Raw genomic sequence first — 21893 nt, forward strand, 5'->3', positions numbered from 1 at the left:
TTTCTCTTGTTCTAAAAAGAACCACACATTTTTATAATTATGTATGAACCAATTTATGTGATATACTTTATTTTTTGTCATGGTGTGTGTTGGAAGCTAGGGGGAGTGGAGGAAAAAATGAAGGTTTATATTTGGTTTGTTTTGCGCGGGAAATTGAAAATCCATGCAAACAATCACCTTTTTCTCTTTTTTCTTATGTTTAACTCCCGATCTTTCCGTAGTTCTAAAAAGAATGACACATTTTTTTATGGTATTTAGTAACCAATTTATGTGATATATTTCTATATTTAGAAACAATTTAACCTTGAAATTTTCAGTTTTACTCTTAATAAAATGATTTATAGTCACATAAATATCTATGACTTGTTTTAAACCACTAGTTTCGAAAGTCTTCATTTCTTTCTTAAACTTCTTGCTTAGTCAAACTATATCACATAAATTGGAACCGAAGAAGTAAGTAATACTTTCTGCATTTCAATTTATGTGAACCTATTTGACTAGACACGGAGTTTAAGAAAGAAGAGAAGATTTTTAAACCTGTGATGTTATATGAGTCACATATATTTTGTGTGACTATAAATCATTCCATAAACGTAAATTATTTTCAAATATAGAAATAGGCCATCCTTATTAGTACGGACTAAGAGCTCGTTTGGAATGGCTTATAAGTTGCTTATAAGCTGTTTTCAGCTTTTTTGAGTGTTTGGCTGGCCAGCTTAAAGTCATTTTGTGCTTAAAATAAGCTCAAAAAAATAATTGGGCTCATTTGACTTAGCTTGTCTAAAGCAGCTTATAAGCATAAGCCCATCCAAACAGGCTCTAATAAGAATATAGGTTTACATAAATTTAAAAGGGGGGCGGGGGAGTAATTTAACTTAAAACTTCCTATTTGATCCTTAATTAGATAATTTATAACCACACAAATATATACTCCCTCCGTTTCAATTTATGTGAACCCATTTGATTGGGCACGACATTTAAGAAAGAGTGAAGACTTTTGAAACTTGTGGTTCAAAATAAGTCTTGAATATTTATATGGCTGTAAATCATTTCATAAAGTGAATTTGTTGACACAGACTAAAAAGGAAATAGGTTCACATAAATTGAAACAGAGAGAGTATAACTTATTTTAGATCACAAATTTCAAAAAATATCTTTTCATTCTTAAATTCCTTGCCCTATCAAATACCATCACATAAGTTGACACATAGGGAGTACCCTTTTTCCTCATCTCGATGATTTTTAAGTGAGAAGATTACAATCCCTCAATCCAATAAGATCTGTTCCGGAAGAGAGAGAAAATAGATCAAGAGCGTGATTACTATTACCTCTTCCATTTTACTTATTCTGTCCCAATTTATATGACATTTTTCTAATTTTGAGATTCAAATAATTTTTTTTTACCGTAATTTTTTTCATATACATATATTTAAATATTTTGAATTGCTAATTTTTGTGACTTATAATACTTTTTACGTAATTTTTAAATATATAAATTTTATTTGAAAAAATTAAAAATTTCATATCCAAATTCACAGTCAAAATTAACTGTTTGACTTTTGAAAACCAACTGTGCCACGATTAATTGGATAGAGAGAGTATGTGTTTTAATGAATTAAACACACAATTTAAGAAAGTTAGGTAACAATTTTAAATTTATAGCCATAGAGTAAAGATATATATAATGTGTTTAAATATTCTTTAACTCTTGTGATATTAAATACTTTTATTAGGAGTGTTGCATTTAAAGGGCTACTACTTTACAAAATATGCAAAAATGGCATGTTCTTAAATAGACTAATATTAAACTTAAAACGGATAAAATAATTTTCTCATAACATTTATATACTCGCGAACAGTGATAACATCACAAGACAATTGGTTTTTTTTCTCTAGGTGCTTGAGCGATAAGAAAATACAAACTCTCTCTTTTGGCAATTTAATGTTATTAATATTACTTACTCATTTTATTTTATTTTTGGTTAACAGTAGATTAGATAATAGTATCATTCTACCAAAAAAAATGATAATAGTATCATTATGTATCAGTAATTAGACCCACATTGCTCCAACCAGAGTAACAAAAAACTATTACTATTATAGGTCAAAATGCGTCTTCAAAATGTAGTTCCTGAAATGTCTGTCTTCGTTAGCAAACCACGGAGGACTTATCAAAATATTTGGCTTGTCACTAGCTTTCGTCGTTGCATCCTGTTTTGCTCGGAGGTTCGCTACCTGACATGCTTAATAATCAGGTTCCCTAACTTTGTCTGTTTTACAAAAACTGACTGACGGACATCCATCGGTTATTTTTGGACAAAAACGTGTGGAAACTATTTTTTCCAAAAAAAAATAAAAATCTCTGCAATGAAGTATTTATTTTTATACCGGGTTTTCAATAAAAACCGAGTCTAGTATAGCTTACTTAGCCGATGGACTCCCTCGGTTTTAACCGACAGAGTCCGTCAATTATTGTGTTCCGAGACACTATTTTCTGACATAATCAAGTTTGTTGGTTTTTCCAAGGTTTTACCTATAACTAGCGGACGTACGTCGGTTTTGTCCCGAGGTATTTGACCTTTTTTTTTAATAGTAATGTGTACGTCTAAATGTGAGTTCTCGCTAATTTCCTCATTTTTTTCATTGTTCCCGTCAAATCTAACAAATAAAGTTAAATGAATATTTTGCCGGAGACTAAAAGTGTTAACTTTTAGCGAACTTAAAGGACAAAAACTGTTAAGTTCATAGATAAGGGACTATGTTGAACCTACCCTCATAGTTAAGGGGCTATTTATATCGTTTTCTCCTCTTTCAATTCTAAAAAGAATGACACACTTTAAACTTCCTATTTGGTCCTCAATGAGATAATTTATAACCAAACTAATATCTCTGGTTTCCATAAGTTCAAATTTGAAACAAAAGTTCAATATATCATAAAGAAGAAAAAAATTAATATGTGTCTCACACAACTGACATCAGTTGTGTGAGGCTTCATTTTGTGAGACAAAAAAATGAACCTAAAATTTGTGGACCTAAAAATGTAAGATGTGGGTCCATTTTTTATCTCACAAAAAGGAGTCTCGCACAACTAATGTTAGTTGTGTGTGGCACATAGTAAAACTTTTTCATAAAGAACAACCCAAGTCATCAATTTGTCAAAAAAAACAACAAATCTAACAAGCCCATTTTGCAAAATGGTGCATTGTTTTCAAGACCCATTTAATTTAATTGAGTACTGATTTAGTATTCACTTTCAGTATAGTACTTTAACCAAAATAGTCAAATGAGCCCTCAACGTTTGGGTGAAATCCAACTGAACACTCAACCTTTTCGGGGGTCCTATCACCCCCCTGGACATAGTTCAACTATAATATATACCCCCAAAAAGCTGAGCTGGACAACTTAACCAGTTTTGTCGATGTGTTTGATTACACGCGTTGGGCCCCAGTTTAATTTAATTTCCACATCAATTTTTCTTTTAAATCCTTTCACCCACCCGACCCAAACCCATACCCATTTAAAAGTTACCATATTAATTCCTATTAGGGTCAAAATCAATTTAACCCAAACTCTCATGCGATTTCAACCCCAATCCCGATCTAGTTGTCTTCTAAACCTAGTTCTTTGGGGTCTTTGGCTTTGAAGGATCCTAGTGCGTGGTCTTCTTATTGACTGAAGGTAATTTACTATTTTTTCGTAAAAATGTAGGCTAGGGTTTTTGAAGATGTGATTTTTACGAAGAATCGATAAAAAATGTGATTTTTGTAGAAGAAAACTGATGAAATCTTGTATGCTAGTATGTTTTGTATACTTGTTAGTCTTTAAACCTAATTTTAGGGTTCGTTTGTGCATCAAGTTAATCTTTGAGCCTAGATTAGGGTTCTACTGTGCATATCTTACATTTTTTAACCCTTGTTATGCAATGTAATGTATGTTAAATGTCTTTTTTTTTTCTTTTTGTTGTCTTTGCATTTAGGTGTAACATCGCATTTACACTGGTCACTTTAAGATGGTATCATCGTGGGCAATTAGATTTAAGTAGTGGGGTCCCAAAATATGTTGGTGGTCAAATTACTGAATTTTGGAATGTAGATGTGGATATGATGTCATATTTTGAGTTGAGAGATTATATAAAAGAATTGGGATACACTCCAACTTGTACTTTTAGTATTAAGCCTCCTAGGAGTGACATTTTCGTAGATGTTGTGAGTGATAGGGAAATTTTAGACATGTGTAGTAATTTGGAAGATATTATGGATGTTTCTGTGCACCACATGGTGAATGAACCAATTGTAGTCCCCCCTTTATTAGATATTGTTTCTCATGGGGAAAGGGAGGAATCTGGTTCATCTTTTAATAAAGGGGATGATGAAATAGGTCTTGGTGATAGGGTTGGTGAGGAGACAATAAATGGTCCTAATACCCCTTTTGTGTTTGCTTCTCAAACTACTGAAAATACAACCCCTCCTTCTCCTATTACTTTTGAAAATATAGCCCCTCCCTCTCTTATCACTACTGAAAATACAACACCTCCCTCTCCTTTCACTGTTGAAAATAGATCACCTTCCTCTCTTTTCACTGCTCAAAATACATCACCTCCCTCTCCTTTCACTGCTCAAAATACATCACATCCCTCTACTCAAGCTCACCAAAATACAATACCTACCTCTACTCAAGCTGGTCAAAATGCTCCCTCTTCTTCCAAACCATCTTGTTCTAAAAAACCTATTGCTACTGAAGATGAAGATGAGCAGGATCTAGGTCCAGTAGGTTCTGATTTTGTAGAGGAAGAGGGATCTGATTACTCAACTGCTGATAGTGAGGAATCTTTAGAAGGATTAGTTGGGGATGATGTGGAGGAACCTAGAAGTGATGAACATGAGGAGATTAGGGAATTGAGGGCTGAAAGAAGGACTTTTAAGAGACAACAGAGAAGGGAAAGCAGAAGAAATGATATTGATGATGTACCAGCAGGTGAAGCTGGTATAGATCTAGGTTTTGATGAAACTGAAACAGGAAAAATAAGTCTTGAAGGTAGGTTAGGAGGTGATGAGCCTTACTATCCTAGTTCTGATGATGATAGTTTTGAATTAGATGAGGATGAGTATTGGGATGAGGAAAAAGATATTGAATCTAGTAGGGTAAATGCTCCAAGAAAGTTATCAAGGAGTAGGACAGGAAACAAAACTAAAATTATTCATGATCCCACTGCAAAAAAAAGTTGTGTGGTAGTTGGGAATGGTCTTTAAGGATGTGGATGAGTTTAGAAGGGCAGTGACAGGATATGTTGTTCAAAGGAGGGTGCAAGTGGACAAGTGGGTGAATGAGCCAAAAAGGGTTAGGGTTTTGTGCAGGAATGGCTGTCCATGGCTGCTATATGCCAAGCTTGACAACACCACACATGATTTCTAGATAAAAACTTACAACCCAAAGCACACTTGCTACAAGAGCACCAGAAATTACCTGTGTAATGCAAAGTTCATAGCTGAGGTGTATAGAAAGAAAATTACTGAGCAGCCAAACATAAGAGTTTTCAAGTTGCAAGAACTCATTAGGAAAAAATTTAATGTTCATGTTGGAAAGACTACTGTTAGGAGAGCAGGGGCAAAAATTTTGAAAGAGATCATGGGTGATCATATTGTGGAATTTAGAAGAATAATTGACTATAAGGATTAATTGTTAAGGACTAATCCTGGGAGCACTTGTGTTGTGAAATAGGGTAAACCTGATGCAACTGGACAACCAGTTTTCCAGAGTTTTTACATGTGTTTTGATGCACTAAAGTAGGCATTTTTGGCCTGTAGGAAGTGCATAGGTTTAGATGGGTGTTTCTTGAAAGGAGTTTGCAAAGGACAGATGTTGGTTGCTGTGTGTAGAGATGGGATTAATCAAATGCTGCCTCTTTCATGGGCAGTAGTTGAGTATGAGAACAAGCATACATGGACTTGGTTTATCTAGTGTTTGAGAGAAGACTTTGCACTTAGAGATGGTACAGATTTAACATTGATTACAGATATGCAAAAGGTAAGTGTACTTTATAATTTTCTCAATTATTATTCATATTCACTTATTTCTCTTAATCTTACTAACTTATCTTTGTTTCAGGGACTGTTTGTAGCAATTCAAGACCTGTTGCCTGCTGCTGAACATAGAAAATGTGCTAGGCACATATTGGCTAACTTTTGTAAAGATTGGGGAGGACTTCAAAGAATGCAACAATTTTGGAAGATTGCGAAGAGCACACATGAGTCTCAATTGAGAAAAAATATTGCCCAGATGAAGAAACTTGGACCAGAAGAGATGATGGACAAGCTGATGTAGAGTATTGGTGTAAGGTGTACTTCAACACTGAAGTTAAAGTTGATTATGTGGACAACAACATGTCAGAGTGTTTTAATTCTTGGATCTTGGCTGCAAGGTATGTGTACTTGGTGTTTTTTTAAATTTAGTTTAATGTAAATGTAGATGTACTCATGTTTACTATCTTGGCTGCTAGGCACAAGACAATCATTACTATGCTTGAAGAGATTAGAGTTAAGATAATGACTAAGATTGGTAGGTTGAGGGAGTTTGTCAATAATTGGAGAAGTAATTACTCTCCAATATCAATGAAGGTCCTAGAGGAGAACATTGTTAGGTCTATGGAGCGTAACATAGATTTTAATGGTGTAGCTGGGTTTGAAGTGAGAGAAGGACTTTTGGTACATACAGTGGATCTTGGTAGAACGTATTGTAGTTGTAGGGCTTGGAAACTAAAGGGCATTCTATGTGCTCATGCCTTAGCTGCAATAAGTCACAAGCAGTATGACCCTCTTGACTACATGCATAGTTGCTACAATAAAGAGACTTACATGAGAACATATGCCACTATTTTAGAACCGTTAACTAATATGGCAATGTGGTCTATCTCAAGTAATCCAACTGTTACACCACCAGAGTATAAGACAATGCCGGGATGGCCAGCAAAAGTGAGAAGGAAAGAGGCACATGAGACAAGAAAATCTGGAAAACTGCCTAGAAATGGGATGGCAATGACATGTAGTAACTGCCACACAAGAGGACACAACAAGAGAGGATGCCCAAGGAGTAAAGGATTTGAGTCATCAACAATGGCAAGTTCAAACACAAGGGCCAGAAACAATGCACCATCAAGTTCAAGGCCAAAGGGAAGACCAAAGGTAACTTTCTGATTTAGAATTTATTCAACTTAATTGATCCTTTATGATTTTGTATTTATGTGTAATATAGAAAACACCAGTACGACTTGAGGTTGAGCCTACTGCAAAAAGGGGAAGACCTAGGAAAACACCTAGTTCAACTCTTACACCTACTGCCCCTCCAGCACCTTCAAGACCTCCAGCACATCCTGAGTTCAGTGCAGCATCTTCTGCACCTACTACTTCTAAGGGAGGGGGAAGAGGAAATGGTAGCACTGCCCCATATAAAAGGCCAAGAGTGATGGGAATGGGTGTTTTCCAGGCTGAAAGTGGCTTCAAAACTGTCAATGTGAGTATTCTCCCTCCATTTCAATCTCAATTTCATTGCCTCAAATCAATTGAATCTCAAACTAAAGCATTGTCATTTTTTATGTACAGCTTGCCATGTCAAGTAGCAAAGGTAAAATAAAGGTGACTAGATCAGCTGATATAACTGGTGACATTGGTTACAAGCCTAGTGCAAAGAGTAAGCTCAAATGGAAAGGAAAAGAGGCAATCACAGCAAGGAAGCTGCAAGAAATCCAGCAGAGGATGAGGAAAAAGCCATGTAGTTCCCAGTCCAAGGAGTTTTGAAGTTATTTACTTTTGTAGTTTATGGTGGTTATGTGTGTACTTAAAGACAATTACATTTGATGCTAGTAGGATGTTGTTTTGGTTATGGTTTATTGACAAACCTGACATTTTATGGTTTTGTATTAAGTTAACGGGTAGAGTAGACCAACTTGACATTTGGTATTTTAGGTTGTTATGAAACATTCTGCATTATATTGTAGCTTTTGTTAGTGTATTGATCCCTTTGCTTATGCACTGTTTTTTCCAGAAATTGTCATTTATGCACGGTTTTTTCCAAAAATTATCATTTATGCACTGTCTTTGCAGAAAGGGTATGACCATGTTTGTGCAAGAGATGTATTGCTCCCTCCCTTATTTATGCACTGTTTTTCCCGAAATGTAATGACATTAGGGACTTGCGGTGACACAACCATTTTGTTCAATAATAAGCACTTGACACAACCATAAAATGAAATAGGTTCATCATTCAAACATAAAACCAAATAGGTCCATACATTACATAGGAGATATACAAAATTTGCCATACATAAGGCAACAAAACATACCCAATATGGTCGACACACTACCACAATTATGCTACTATGGCAATTTCATGTTTGAATTGCCAATATGGAATAAACTGCTTATGAACAAAACAACAACACAAATCACAAAACACAAAATGACATTCCTATTGAACCTACACCCTTTCCTCTTCCTTATGTCCTCTTTTGGTCCATCAAGCTCAACCAGATCCATTTTCACACTAACCGAATTGTTGTCAATACTTGTGACCTCATCCAATTCCATCTTAAGACTGTCATATTGCACTAATTCCTTCTCCAAATGTCTGATTTTGTTATCCAATACTGGGAGGATAAATTTTGATCTTGGATCAACTTCATCTTTGTCTCTTCACCGAAAAAACTTGCATTTTTGAGGCTGTAAATTATCAAAACAAGGCATAAATGACGAAATTTTATTTGAAAAATAAAACACGATAGTAGGGGCAAGACCATACACCATAAGAGGGGCAAGACCAATATCTTCTTCCAGGGTTACTTTTCGACCAAGAAGTATGCATTTCTAACAAAATTCCATGTTTGCATTGCACTACGACTTTGAGCATTGGATCAACCTCGTTCATACACAATCGGCTCAAATCGATTTTTTCCATTACAAACCCTAACAAGTGATAAACGACCATATATGAGCAAGAATTGGGGAAGAAATTTGAAAACCCTAAATTTCATATGAACAAAATTATATTAATAAACACTAAGTTAAACTAACCTCTTTCCACTATAAGTAATTACGTCGCAAATAGGGGACATTCCGTCCTTAAAAATATCTGAAACTAATTTGTGGGAGCTTTTAAGTTTTTGGGCAAAACTGGTGATGGGTCGGGTAAGAGTAAATAAAGGGAGGAAGAAGACGTTACTGTTGGGATTTAATATTTTGATTGGGATTTATTTTTTGGCTATGTGGACTGCCATGTGGCTATTTAATACACGTTGGCGTCGAATTTTTTGCGTTGCAACGCTCCTCACTGCGGTGTAATCACGCACTTATCCAGCTCAGCTTTTAGGGGGGTATATATTATAGTTGAAATATGTCCGGGGGGTGATAGGACCCCCGAAAAAGGTTGAGTGTTCAGTTGAGATTTCGCCTAAACTTGTGGGCTCATTTGGTTATTTTCTCTACATTCTACATCAATTTATAAGTGAAATCAAGTTTTCCCTTCATTTCCCTAAGTGGGTCTTCAATTTCTTTTACATTTTCTTTTAGGTTCAATTTACTACCAATTTTTTATTGATATTTGTGCTGAAGGAGTATACTACTTTAACTAATACATTATATTTCAAAGTTAGTCAAGTCTGGCCTTAAGTCATAACTTTATATTCCGAAGTTAGTCAAGTCAGGCCTTAAGGCATAACTTTATATTCCGAAGTTAGTCAAGTTAGGCCTTAAGGCATAACTTTATATTCCGAAGTTAGTCAAGTCAGGCCTTAAGGCCTACCTTTATATTCCGAAATTAGTCAAGTCAGACCTTAAGGCCTAACTTTATATTCCAAAGTTAGTCAAGTCAGGCCTTAAGACATAACTTTATATTCCAAAGTTAGTCAAGTCAAGCCTTAAGGCATAACTTTAAATTCCAAAGTTAGTCAAGTCAGGCCTTAAGGCCCAACTTTATATTCCGAAGTTAGTCAAGTCAGGCCGTAAGGCCCAACTTTATATTCCGAAATTAGTCAAGTCGGCCTTAAGGCATAACTTTAGATTTCAAAGTTGGTCAAGTTAGTCCTTAAAGGCCTAACTTTATATACAGAAATAGTCGAAGTTAAGTCAAGCCTTAAGGTCTAACTTTATATTTCAAAGTTAGTCAAGTTAGGCCTTAAGATATAACTTTATATTCCAAAGTTAGTCAAGTTAGGCTTCAAGGCCTAACTTTAAATTCCAAAATTAGTCAAGTCAGGCCTTAAGGCCTAACTTTATCTTCCAAAATTAGTCAAGTCAGGCTTTAAGGCATAACTTTAGATTCCAAAGTTGGTCAAGTTAGGCCTTTAAGGCCTAATTTTATATTCCGAAATAGTCAAGTTAGGCCTAAAGGCCTAACTTTATATTCCGAAATAGTCAAGTTAGGCCTAAAGGCCTAACTTTATATTCCGAAATTAGTCAAGTCAGGCCTTAAGGCCTAACTTTATATTCCAAAGTTAGTCAAGTCAGGTCTTAAGGCATAACTTTAAATCCAAAGTTAGTCAAGTCGCGAGCTTATCATTTTTAGAACAAAAAAAAAAAGACAAAATTTCATGGCTGATTTGGAGTCTTTGTTCACTGAAACACATGAACCCATTTGCTATAAACGCAAACACCTTTTTGTTACAAATTAAAAATTAATCCATGTATCTCTATTTTTTTTAAAATTCAAACTAGGAGTGTAACATGTATTCTTAAAAGGGAAAAGGATCAAACTTAGCCTCCAAGTATGGTTTATAGTTTAAATTTGCCCTCCGTCAAAGTTGGGGATCAAATTTTCCTTCCTCGTTAGGATACTTGATAAATTTACCCTTATATGGATGGAAGTGTGACTTGGACTCCACAACACAAAAAAAAAAAAAAAATAGCCACGTGAGATCCATGTAGGCTCCACATAAGCTCTCAACCCCAATTATTTTAGCCCGTAACCCGTTTTTTCATCCCATAAAATCATACAACCCTAATTCATTTTATTTTAGAAAGATAGGGAATCACCCCATTTGGATCTTCTTAATGCACAAACCAGTATCACTTATATGGCTGTATTATTAAGTGATGATCCAACATCTTATAATTTGCATTGCACACTGCTACATAATGATAGTACCTCTATATCATGACATGTTTGCACTAAAAATTGAGTTAAGCTACTCTTTTAGATGTACTCATTGTTCCGCTGTATCATGCAATGCAATACTAACTTCATGCATTTGACAGCAAACTTGAAGGGTGGTGATTCTCTATATAAGCATGTTTAGGTGTCAAGAGTTTCTTTGCTTTTGGAGTTGATGTACCTCTTTTGTATACTGATTTAGTTCAGAATTATATGGTTCTTACCTTCAAGTCTACTTTTTTTGCTGGTGGGATACTGATTTGTGCATTATGGGATGGGGAAACGAGTGAGATACTAGTTTGTGCATTAAGAAGACCCAAATGGGGGTGATTCCCTCTCATCCTAAAATAAAATGAACTTATGGGATGGGGAAACGGGTTACGGGTTAAAATAAGGAAAATTTACTTGTTATAGCTACTTTTACTACCTATTTAATGTTAATAACTACCTTTTAATAAAATTAATAATAATAGCTAATTAATTTTCTAAATTACCCATTCTAGATACAACAGTAACTTGCACTTATCAGTTCTCAAATACACCGTAAAAAAAGGTAAACACTATCCCAACTTCCCATTTTTGAAACTCACGTAATATACATTAGTTTCTCTCTCCCCAGAATCTATCCATTACCTTTAAGCACGATTCCACTACAATTTATTGTGCCGAGATTCGTGGGTGGCTGTGTATTTGTGTAAGTTTTCATTATTTTGTGTATTTTGGTCAATTTAATTCAATATTTTTGACATTTTTCAAAAAAATTAACTTTCAATGCTTAGGGTTGAGTAGTGAAAAACATCAATTAATGGCGGATCAAAGCATATCTGGTAGGGTTACAAGAGGTATCCCACATACTCTTCAAAATTTAGATTCCCCTTCTTTTGATTTGGGAATTTCTCAGCAACAACATGATGTTGATGCAGCTTCTGCTGAGAAATTGGTTGCTGAAAGGAGATTTAAGAAAATCCATGATCCTGCCAGAATCAGAAATTCTTCAACTGTTAATTTGGAAAAAAAAAAATTTGATACTGCCACAAAGACGAGAAAAACATCCGATGTTGCTTATAGTAGCAAAGGGAAGAATGTTGTAGAGACAGATACCGGAGAACAACAATTAATTATGAACAAGCAGGTATTTTTTCATTTTTTATATATATTTGTGAATAAAATTGTATTTTACATGATGCCCAAATTCGGTTAATGATTCATGTATTTTTGACCGCATCTGTAAGTATAGTTGCATGTATTTATTGATCTGAACAATTCATTAATAGAGGGGATAGCATTCATATGTATTTTTGTATTGTTTGAATTAGTTTGGTATATGAAACATACATATCACTGTGTCATGTATTTCACTAACCATTTTTGTTATCAAAATATCAAACTATGTATCATGTATTTGTAATTCCTCACATTTGTGTATTTTTTCAATTTAATAACAGGTTATGTTTGTTTTAAAAAGCAGGCATGTGTAAGTGTCAGATAAAAGGTGTATTTGTTCAACTTTTGTCAGCTAAACATCTTAATAACTGTGTTTTTGTTTGCATGTATTTATTGATCTGAACAATTCATATGGGATAGCATTCGTATATATTTTTGTATTGTTTGAATTAGTTATGTATATGAAACATACATACAACTGTGTCATGTATTCCACTAACCATTTTTGTTATCAAAATATCAAACTATGTATCATGTATTTGTAATTCCTCACATTTGTGTATTTTTTCAAATTAATAACAGGTTATGTATGTGTTTAAAAAGCAGGCATGTGTATGTGTCCGATAAAAGGTGTATTTGTTCAACTTTTGTCACCTAAACATCTTAATAACTGTTTTTTGTTTGCATGTATTTATTGATCTGAACAATTCATATGGGATAGCATTCGTATGTATTTTTGTATCTCATGTGTTGCCATTATATTCAAACTTTCAGGCTTACAAATTCCTGGTTAAACGTCCCTCCCACTCAACCGATACGTTATGCTTCATATATGAACCATAACATTAAAGATGAGTTGAAGGACAAACTGACCGATAGACAATTCAAGCTATTTTCCAAAAATGTTTTTGGACAATATATGCAGATGCAAGTTGACACCGAGGTGCAGGGTCAGTTATTTAGGTGTTTTATGGTTAGGGAGTTGAAGCGTAGTAATAGGGATGCATTTGTTATCGATATTAATGGGACAGAATTGACATTCGGTCTTTTTGAATTTGCTTTAATTACTGGTTTGAAGTGTTACGGGGATGAAGTTTTTTTTGACGAGGGTCCTAACAGATTGTTGGATGAATATTTTGGTGGTTCTGGTAATAGTGTTTTAAAGATGACTTTAAATAAGTGCTTTGAAGACAAGGATTGGGGTGTTGGTGATAACGCAGATGAAGATGCTGTAAAGATTGCGATCCTGTATTTTCATTCATAATTACATACTTTCAAGTGAAAAGAGGAACGTCACAGTCCCAAGACATCATTTTGACTTGGTGGAGAGTGAACGGTACAATGAATATACATGGGGTAAGGAAGCATTTGATGATTTGATTAAGAGTATTTACCACAAGATGGACAAGCCGAAGCAGTTTTATTGTCTACGAGGTTTCCCTTTTGCTATGCAAGTGTGGATATATGAGTGCTGCTCTAATGTTGACCCTAATTTAATGGTTAAAACCGGAAGGCGAATCCCAAGAATGTTTAATTGGAGAACAGTGAACCAAAAGTCATCTGTTAACTACTTGATGTTGGGCATGTTTAAGGACGGTGAGGTAAAATACTTACATTAAATATATGCCTATCAACTAGTTTTTTACACGTGCATTTTGTGTATTTTAGCTGCTGTGTATTTGTAAAATACAGAGAGGTATTTTTCAAGACATTCGGTCTGCTCTGTATTTGTAAAATACAGAGAGGTTCTAAACTGACAGTTCACAATATATTATGTGCAGGACAATTGTTGTAAATTCAACAACATTGTTCCGACCATGTTAGAGGTTGAGAAGCTTGGTCTGCGTGCATACCTGGTCAACAGACTTGCACCACCACCCCAAACACACCAAGAGGAGGAAAATGAATATGCAAATTTTTCCACAACACCTCCCCATGTTGCTGTTGCCAAGAAAACTCAAAAGAACGATGCTTCAAAATCTCCACCGCACAAGAAGCCTAGGAAGATGTCGACGGCAGCATTGCTTGTTCAGAAGTCACCAACCATGATCCCAAAAAAATCTACAGTTGGACAATCATCTAAACAATCTGCTTCGGTGGTAGATAAGTCGGTTCAATCAAAGGAAAAAGAAAAAGCTGCTCCAAGTGTCCACCGCGTTCCTGTTGACGACGTATCCACCAGCAAATCAGTTGACCTCACAAGTTTGAGGCAGGAACTTAATCAATTTAAGCAGGAAGTAATTTTTTTAATTTTATTTTGATATTCATCAAACTACAACAAATGAGGATTTTTACAATGAATTTGTTGTTTTTACCATTTAGGTGTTTGCTGAATTCAAGGTTGTTTTTACTGAGCTCAAGGTTGTTTCTACTGAGATCAAGGATCTTAGCAAAATTATTGATAAAATTTCGAAAAGGTTTTAGAACATGTCAAAGGGAAACAAAAATCAGAAAAGGTAAACAAAATCAATAAATACATATTCAAACGATTGCCTTCAGTGTGAAGTAGGAAGCATATGTATCTAACAAATACATCATTTTTTTTAAATGATGATGACAGTGAGACTCAAGATCCTTTACATGATGGCAACATACATCAACAAGCTGGTGATTACATGGACCATGGTGACGATATTCACATGGAGACTGATACGGGTGATGTGCATCCAACAGAGGTATATTTTTTTTTATGTATTTATCATTTTTTACTCATGTTTATATGCTATTTTTAATAAAAGATAATGCAGGCATGATGAAAATTTGGGATCTACTGGACTTTAAAATATTATGTATTTGATATTGATATGAAAAACAGTAGTGTCATGTATTTTTTTGTGTACTGTTTGTTTGACAGCATGACTGATCACTGTTTTCCTTATGTATTTGTTTACTGCTTTTGGACATCATCAACAAATAGTTTCTATGTATTTATGTATTTAATATTAATTTTTATCTATTAGATTCATGTATTTTACATAATTTGGCCTGTGTTTTTTATAAGTAGAAGGGTCTTGCACCGGATATTCAAGTCGGTATTGACAATGATAGCGGCGATACGCTGAAAGCTTCAACCGAAGAGATTGTGGAAGGAGGTGATCTTTCAGGAGAACCGAAGACTTCGGTTGAACGTCCGGCTGATCCAACAGAGGTATATTTTTACTCATTTTTATATGTTATTTTAAAAAAATATATAATTCAGGTATGATGAAAATTTGGGGTCTACTGGCATTTAAAATATTATGTATTTGATATTAATATGAAAAACAGTAGTGTCATGTATTTTTGTGTGTACTGTTTGTTTGACAGCATGACTGTTCACTGTTTTCCTTATGTATTTGTTCACTGCTTTTGGACATCATCAACAAATACTTTCTCATGTATTTATGTATTTTATATAGTTTTTTATCTATTAGATTCATGTTTTTTATTGACTTTTGGCCTGTGTTTTTTTTAAGGAAAAGGGTCTTGCACCGGATATTCAAGTTGATATTGGCAATGAGAGCGGCGATACGATGGAAGCTTCAACCGAAGAGATTGCAGAAGGAGGTGATCTTTCAGGAGAACCGAAGACTTCGGTTGAACGTTCGGGGAAACATACTGTGGAAGAGCAAAAATGTTCTTATGATTCAAATAATTCCGAGGTTCGATAACAACGAATTCTGATTCAGCCATTTTTTCGGTTTTAAAATGTATCATACAAGTCATTGAATAATGTTTCTTTTTGTATTTTTTTGAGTAGATGATCGTACAGGTGCTAGAAAATATAGCAGAATCAGTAATGACTAACGAACAATTTCATGCGGAAAAAACCGAGGAAAACACCAGCTCAACTGTCTTAGAGGAACCCCATGCAGCAGTTTGTAACGCGCAGCCGTTGTCTCAGTGGTTGTTGCCTGATGAGTATTTACCAAGCCAAACCCCAGGAAAAGAAATCATGTTTCATCCATCAGTCACACGAGCTACACGCCCCAGTAAATACAAGTCTTCACCGTTTGTGACAAAATTTGGTATATATCTAATTTTTAATATACTTGTTTGTTTTTTTAACACGCAACTATTAATGTTTAAAGACCAAATACACAGGTAGTAGTTCAGGCAAGGGTCATGTTCATGTGTTTGATAAAAAATATCCATTCCAGATAGATCCCATTACTGGTCCACTTGATGTCCAGATGGTGGATGAATACCGTACTTGGTTTCGAAACGGTCTGCTTGTGAGGCACGATAGCAAGTATGTGTTTTTCTCCCAGTATTACATATACTGATTCCGCATGATTTTTGTGAATAAGTTGATGTATTTGGTTGTTTTGTTGCCGCAGAAAGAACTACGAAGACCATTACAAAAAAAAAATGACAGTTTTTGACAATGGAGTCAAATACAATTTTGGCATCACAACTGTCAATGATAAGAACTGGTTTTACCTGTTATCGATGGATAGTCAGCTTTGGAATGACGAGGTGACTTTTATCAACAATGATATGCCTATCAACTAGTTTTTTACACGAGCATTTTGTGTATTTTAGCTGTTGTGTATTTGTAAAATACAGAGAGCTATTTTTCAGGACATTCGGTCTGCTCTGTATTTGTAAAATACAGAGAGGTTCTGAAATCCACATTTTGTTACTAAAATGTTTTTATGTTTTTGAATGTGATCTAATTGATGTATTTTTGACAATTCCAGCACATTGACGTCATTTTCTATTACTTTCGGAAGAAAGGAAAGTATGATAAAAGGAACAATTTCAGCTTCACCACTGTTGACTGCCTATTCAAGCAGAGAATTGATGTGGTCCACCACACATATCGCAATGTTGAAACCCAGACAAATGTGGCAAATGAAGAGCAAGTATTGATTGAGTATGTTAAGAGCCACAGGCTTATTGCCAATGTCCCGTGGCATACGGTTGACAACGTGCTGATACCGGTGAATATACAAGAAGAAAATCATTGGTTATTGGTACTCCTTTCATTCAAGGACAGGTATTTTAAATGATGAATTATATATTTTATCATTAGTGTTTCATTCATTATTTCACCGCTGAATTCTTTTTTTTTTTTTAAATCTACAGGCGTCTGTATGTTTACAACTCGTATCAATCAGCGGGGCACAACGCAGTTGTTAGGAATGAAATAAAAACGCTTGCTACACTTCTGCCACATTTCCTACATCTGGCTTGATTCTATGTAAATAAAAAAGGCATAGATTTGGTGAAAGACCCAGCATATGCGGATAAGGGACAGATCGATATCTTTGAAGTTGTCTATGTTGATAATCTGCCGCATCAAACTGCTGGTAGCACGTAAGTTGTAGACATATATTTTTAAAAATATCATAGTGTATCAAATACATGATATATCATATCAATTTATTATTCTTCTAAAGTACATGAGTTGTTTGAACAAGAGATACCTTATTTAGAACTTGAAAATATAATTTCTAATACAAGTTCTTATCTGTTTTTTTTTTTAGGGACTGTGGTGTCTTTGTGGCAGCGTATGTTGAGTATTTGACATCGGGTGAAAGGATTCCTGATGTCATTGATGCACACATGCAGCGTATGAGATACGGTGCACTCTTATGGGACTATGCTGAAGGCAAGGTTGCTGACAAAGCAGAGAGTGATAATGAAGTTCCACCAAGACCGATTAAGCCAGTAATCGATTACGATACTGTAGATGCAATTGATGTTCGATAAATACTATTCGTGCATTCGATGTTTTTTGTCCTTTTTTTCATTACAGCAAACAATCTGATGTTTTTAGATGTATTTTGACTTATGTTGGATAATTATCATTTAACCAAAGAAATCTCAGTGGTTTTATGTTCCATATGTTTGATGTACTTAGTTTCATATATTGTCAAATAAATCTGAAGTTTGGAAAAAATACAGTAAAATGTGACATCATGAATCCACAAATACATTTTATTCACCAGGTTCACAAAATATGTATATTTAATTCACCAGGTTCACAAAATATGTATGTTTTAGATATGTTTTAGTTTAATAAACACATCTTGCGTATTTGACATGACCAACACAACTATATGATTTCAATAAAAAAAAATACTTCAGATAAACCATCTTCATCAGTTTCGGAAACAATACGTACGTTTTTTTACCACATATGTTGTGTTATGAGGTTGAATAGACAACACCATTTTCATACCTAAACATGGGTTGCCTTTTTTTTTTTTTTTTTTTGTGTTAAACATACATGAACATTACCGTGTAATTTCAGACACCAGGATCACTAAAAACCATGTATGTTCTATTACAGTTTATACAATTTTCAGAAGGCCAACAAATACATAATGTTTAGTTGACATTACCCGCACAACTACGTGCCTCCAATCCCAAAAAATTCCAAAATAAAAACAACTTTATCATTTTTACAGATATAATATGTATGTCATTTTACCAAGTACGCATTATTTTTTGAAGTTGAAAAAAACACCATACGTATCGAGAAAAAAAATTCAATAAAGATCATTTTGAATGGGACATTCATTTCATTGCAAAAATTTCTATAATACTACAACATGTGTCAATAGAAGTTTTTGACACAAGTGTTCAAATACTTAAATAACCAATCTATATTCGGTAATAAAGTTAAATGGATAGGAACACAAGAAACATTCACTTCCTCATAGGCTCAAAACTACATGAACGTCTGTTGTGCCCAAGTTGTCCACAAGTACTGCAAGCATGTCTGCTCTTTCCAAACAACAATTCACTTAAAGGCTTATCACGCCTCTTCTTTGGCCTACCAGGCGGTCTCTTGTATCTTGGTGGCAAAACCACATCCTCCAAGATGTTTTTGGGAATGTTCCATTCACGCTCGTCGGGTAGAGGATCCACAGGTATATCATATGTCTTCAACACGGTCTCCGGTTTGAACAAATCAGAGTAATAATCCTCAGCAACCAGATTTTTCTTTTTAATGACAGCCCATGCATGCGGGCAGGGGATTTCATCTAGTTGAAACATACGACAACCAGTGTTTTAAAAGGCGGGGGCGTAAGGCGAGGCGTTTTATGTCTGCCTCAGCGAGGCGTAAGCCCCGAGGCACGAGGCGTAAGCCTCATGGGACTTTAATTTTTAGTATTTTATAAAATGATATAATTATAATAAATACTTTTAAATTGGTTAAATAACGTAAAAAATTGAAGAAAACAATAAATAAGTGATATATATATATATACACACACATATACATACTCCACCCCCACAAAAAAACTAATTAGAACAATCTATTATACGTACTTACAAGTATAAGTGACTGCTCGTTACTTTTTTGAGATAGTAGAAGACAAGATAAATAATTGGAAAAGAACATATATTAGGCATTCTAGCAATAAAAAAAGGTCTTGACTTTTAAATTTAATGTTTCAGTTCCTTTTTAAAATATTTGAGTAATTACATGTTGACTTTTGAAAATTTGGGCATTATACTAAGGACTTATTTAACAAATTTCGTTTTAGTTTGAAGAAGTTTTCTGGACTTACGCCCCAACAAAAAAAAACTCGCCCCAACAAAAAAAAAACTCGCCCCAAACGCCTGGGCGTACGCCCCAAATTGCTGGGCGTACGCCTTTGGGGACTTGCGCCCCGACCCATCGCCCCGAGGCATTTTTGGTACGCCCCGCCCCGGGGCTCGCCCCGAGGCTCGCCTCAAAAACGCCTTTTAAAACACTGACGACAACTGCAAGTTTTGATAATCAAATTAAAAATGAATCGCCGTCCTCCACCATGTACTGTGTACACGAATTCGGTTGACGGTTCTACCTGAAAAAATAAATATTACATGTATTTGTTATCGAACCAATCAGAATTTTCAAATAAATGAACAAACCATTAAACAAATACATATCAATTTTCAAAGATTCATATAATTTACATTAACACTAACTGTTCATGGATAACAAGTTTTGTCAAATAAATTATAACACGCATTAAACTGAAACATACCGTCATTCGTAGACATAGATACTCGTTGATTGATAGCAGCTCCTGAAACTTTTTACCGAGTGTACTGAACGTGTATGTTCCATTTCTCCGGTTATTGTAATTCCATCTCCCAAACATCCTTCTAACTTCTTTGAGAAAGTCATATATAGGCAGTTCTCTAGCTGCTAGAAGATGTCGGTTAATGCACTCTGCTATGTTAGAAGTCATTGTCCACCCTCGGTTAACAAATGCATACAATCTAGCCCACTTGTCTCTACCAGCCGATTCCAAATACTCTGCCACGCGCATATCTACCTTTTGAACCTTTCCCATTAACTCATCGAAATCATCCTGCGTGTATGCCTTTGCCATAGAATAAAAAACAGGACTCAGCACATCATGGCTCTTCTTGTATTTTTTACATACATTACCCCACAGATGCCAAATACATGCATAATGTGCAACTTCTGGATAAATTCGACAAACAGCCTTGTTTATACTTTCATGCCTATCTGATACGATACACATATTCTCTCTAATTCCATACGATTCTCTGAAACGCTCAAAAAACCACGTTCATGATCTGTCATTCTCAGAATCAATCACACCATATGCTAAGGGAAGTATGTTGCCTGGAGATACAGTTATGAAGAAAAAAAAATACATTTTTGTATTTGTCCAAAACATATAAAATATATATTGAGGTAATAAATTAATATGTATTTTTTTGACATACCTGCACCGTCTAATGTGCTTGCCGAGATAAATGTTCCATTGTATGGTGTTTTTAAGTGGCTTCCACCAACCACCACAATTGACCGACAACAATCAAAGCCTTTGATAAATGTATATAGTGCTATAAAAACATACAGAAATTCATTTTCGCGGGTTTTACGCATTCTAATATGTGACCCCGGGTAAGTCTTATCCAATATGTATAGATATCCAGGTAGTCTTTTATAAGATTCAGCCGGTTCACCCATTAAATCGTTTATCGCCCTTTCTTTGGCCCGCCAAGCAACCATGTACGACACATCCATTCCAAAATCATTTTTGACGTCCTCCGCAATGTCTTTAGGCGTATATTTCCTCTTATGATTTGATATTTTTGGTTTGACAATCCCACTTATCAACTGACTTGTAGCTTGGCATTGGGAATAAACTTTTTCCTTTAATGGACATGTATGTTTGTCTTGAAACTCCCTAACTCTAAACATTCCTGACTTACCGACACTTGACGCCCTGAATTTCCAATCACACTCTCCTAATGCGCACACAAGAGTGTAGCTACAAAAAAAAAAGAACTAAATAAAAAAAAACACATTAATGTAAAATATATCAGTAATGTATTTAATCTTGTATTATTAATACAAAGGACAGATGAGTAATTTTACCATATGTAAATAAGTTAATCAAATGCAACCCAGATCAAATACATTATTTATGAGTACAAATACACACAAATCGGTTTTGATTCTACTTTATAATAAACATACACATGCTGAGAAATACTTCCACTCGTACAAATTAACAAACATACACTGTCACGGTTCAAATACATAACAACACACAGTTGCAAATACATAAACAAATGCACATTTAGTACCTTATTGCATTGCTCCTTTCTGTCCGATAGTTGAACCT

At 34.8% G+C, this 21893-nt stretch overlaps 2 protein-coding genes across 2 annotated transcripts; one reads left to right on the forward strand and one right to left on the reverse strand.

Annotated features, from left to right (window-relative positions):
* The first annotated feature begins 11941 nt into the window (after positions 1–11941).
* LOC132628751 (uncharacterized) lies at positions 11942–17997 on the forward strand. The gene is made up of 13 exons (XM_060344515.1): positions 11942–12268; positions 13226–13531; positions 13587–13901; positions 14082–14537; positions 14623–14717; positions 14861–14975; positions 15305–15448; positions 15756–15941; positions 16040–16271; positions 16384–16531; positions 16620–16758; positions 16983–17281; positions 17772–17997. The coding sequence occupies exons 1-13, from the start codon at positions 11942–11944 to the stop codon at positions 17995–17997; spliced, it is 2988 nt and encodes a 995-aa protein (XP_060200498.1).
* A 942-nt stretch (positions 17998–18939) lies between these two features.
* Positions 18940–20621, reverse strand: LOC132628752 (uncharacterized). Its single transcript, XM_060344516.1, has 2 exons — positions 20327–20621; positions 18940–19277 (listed from the first exon to the last, which is right to left on the reverse strand). Exons 1-2 carry the CDS (start codon positions 20619–20621, stop codon positions 18940–18942), a joined length of 633 nt encoding a protein of 210 aa, XP_060200499.1.
* Between the last annotated feature and the right edge of the window lie 1272 nt (positions 20622–21893).

Source organism: Lycium barbarum, chromosome 2, assembly GCF_019175385.1.
Source record: "Lycium barbarum isolate Lr01 chromosome 2, ASM1917538v2, whole genome shotgun sequence".
Lineage (NCBI taxonomy): Eukaryota > Viridiplantae > Streptophyta > Magnoliopsida > Solanales > Solanaceae > Lycium > Lycium barbarum.

What these genes read in the sequence shown, in the direction of transcription:
- LOC132628751 (XM_060344515.1), top strand. Translation starts at nt 11,942, where the DNA reads ATGGCGGATCAAAGCATATCTGGTAGGGTTACAAGAGGTATCCCACAT. An exon ending in ATAACGCAGATGAAGATGCT is followed by an intron (nt 13,532 to 13,586) that starts GTAAAGATTGCG and finishes TCAAGTGAAAAG; the next exon opens with AGGAACGTCACAGTCCCAAG. An exon ending in CTTGTGAGGCACGATAGCAA is followed by an intron (nt 16,532 to 16,619) that starts GTATGTGTTTTT and finishes TTGTTGCCGCAG; the next exon opens with AAAGAACTACGAAGACCATT.
- LOC132628752 (XM_060344516.1), bottom strand. Translation starts at nt 20,621, where the DNA reads ATGGCAAAGGCATACACGCAGGATGATTTCGATGAGTTAATGGGAAAG. An exon ending in ATACACGTTCAGTACACTCG is followed by an intron (nt 19,278 to 20,326) that starts GTAAAAAGTTTC and finishes TGTTTCAACTAG; the next exon opens with ATGAAATCCCCTGCCCGCAT.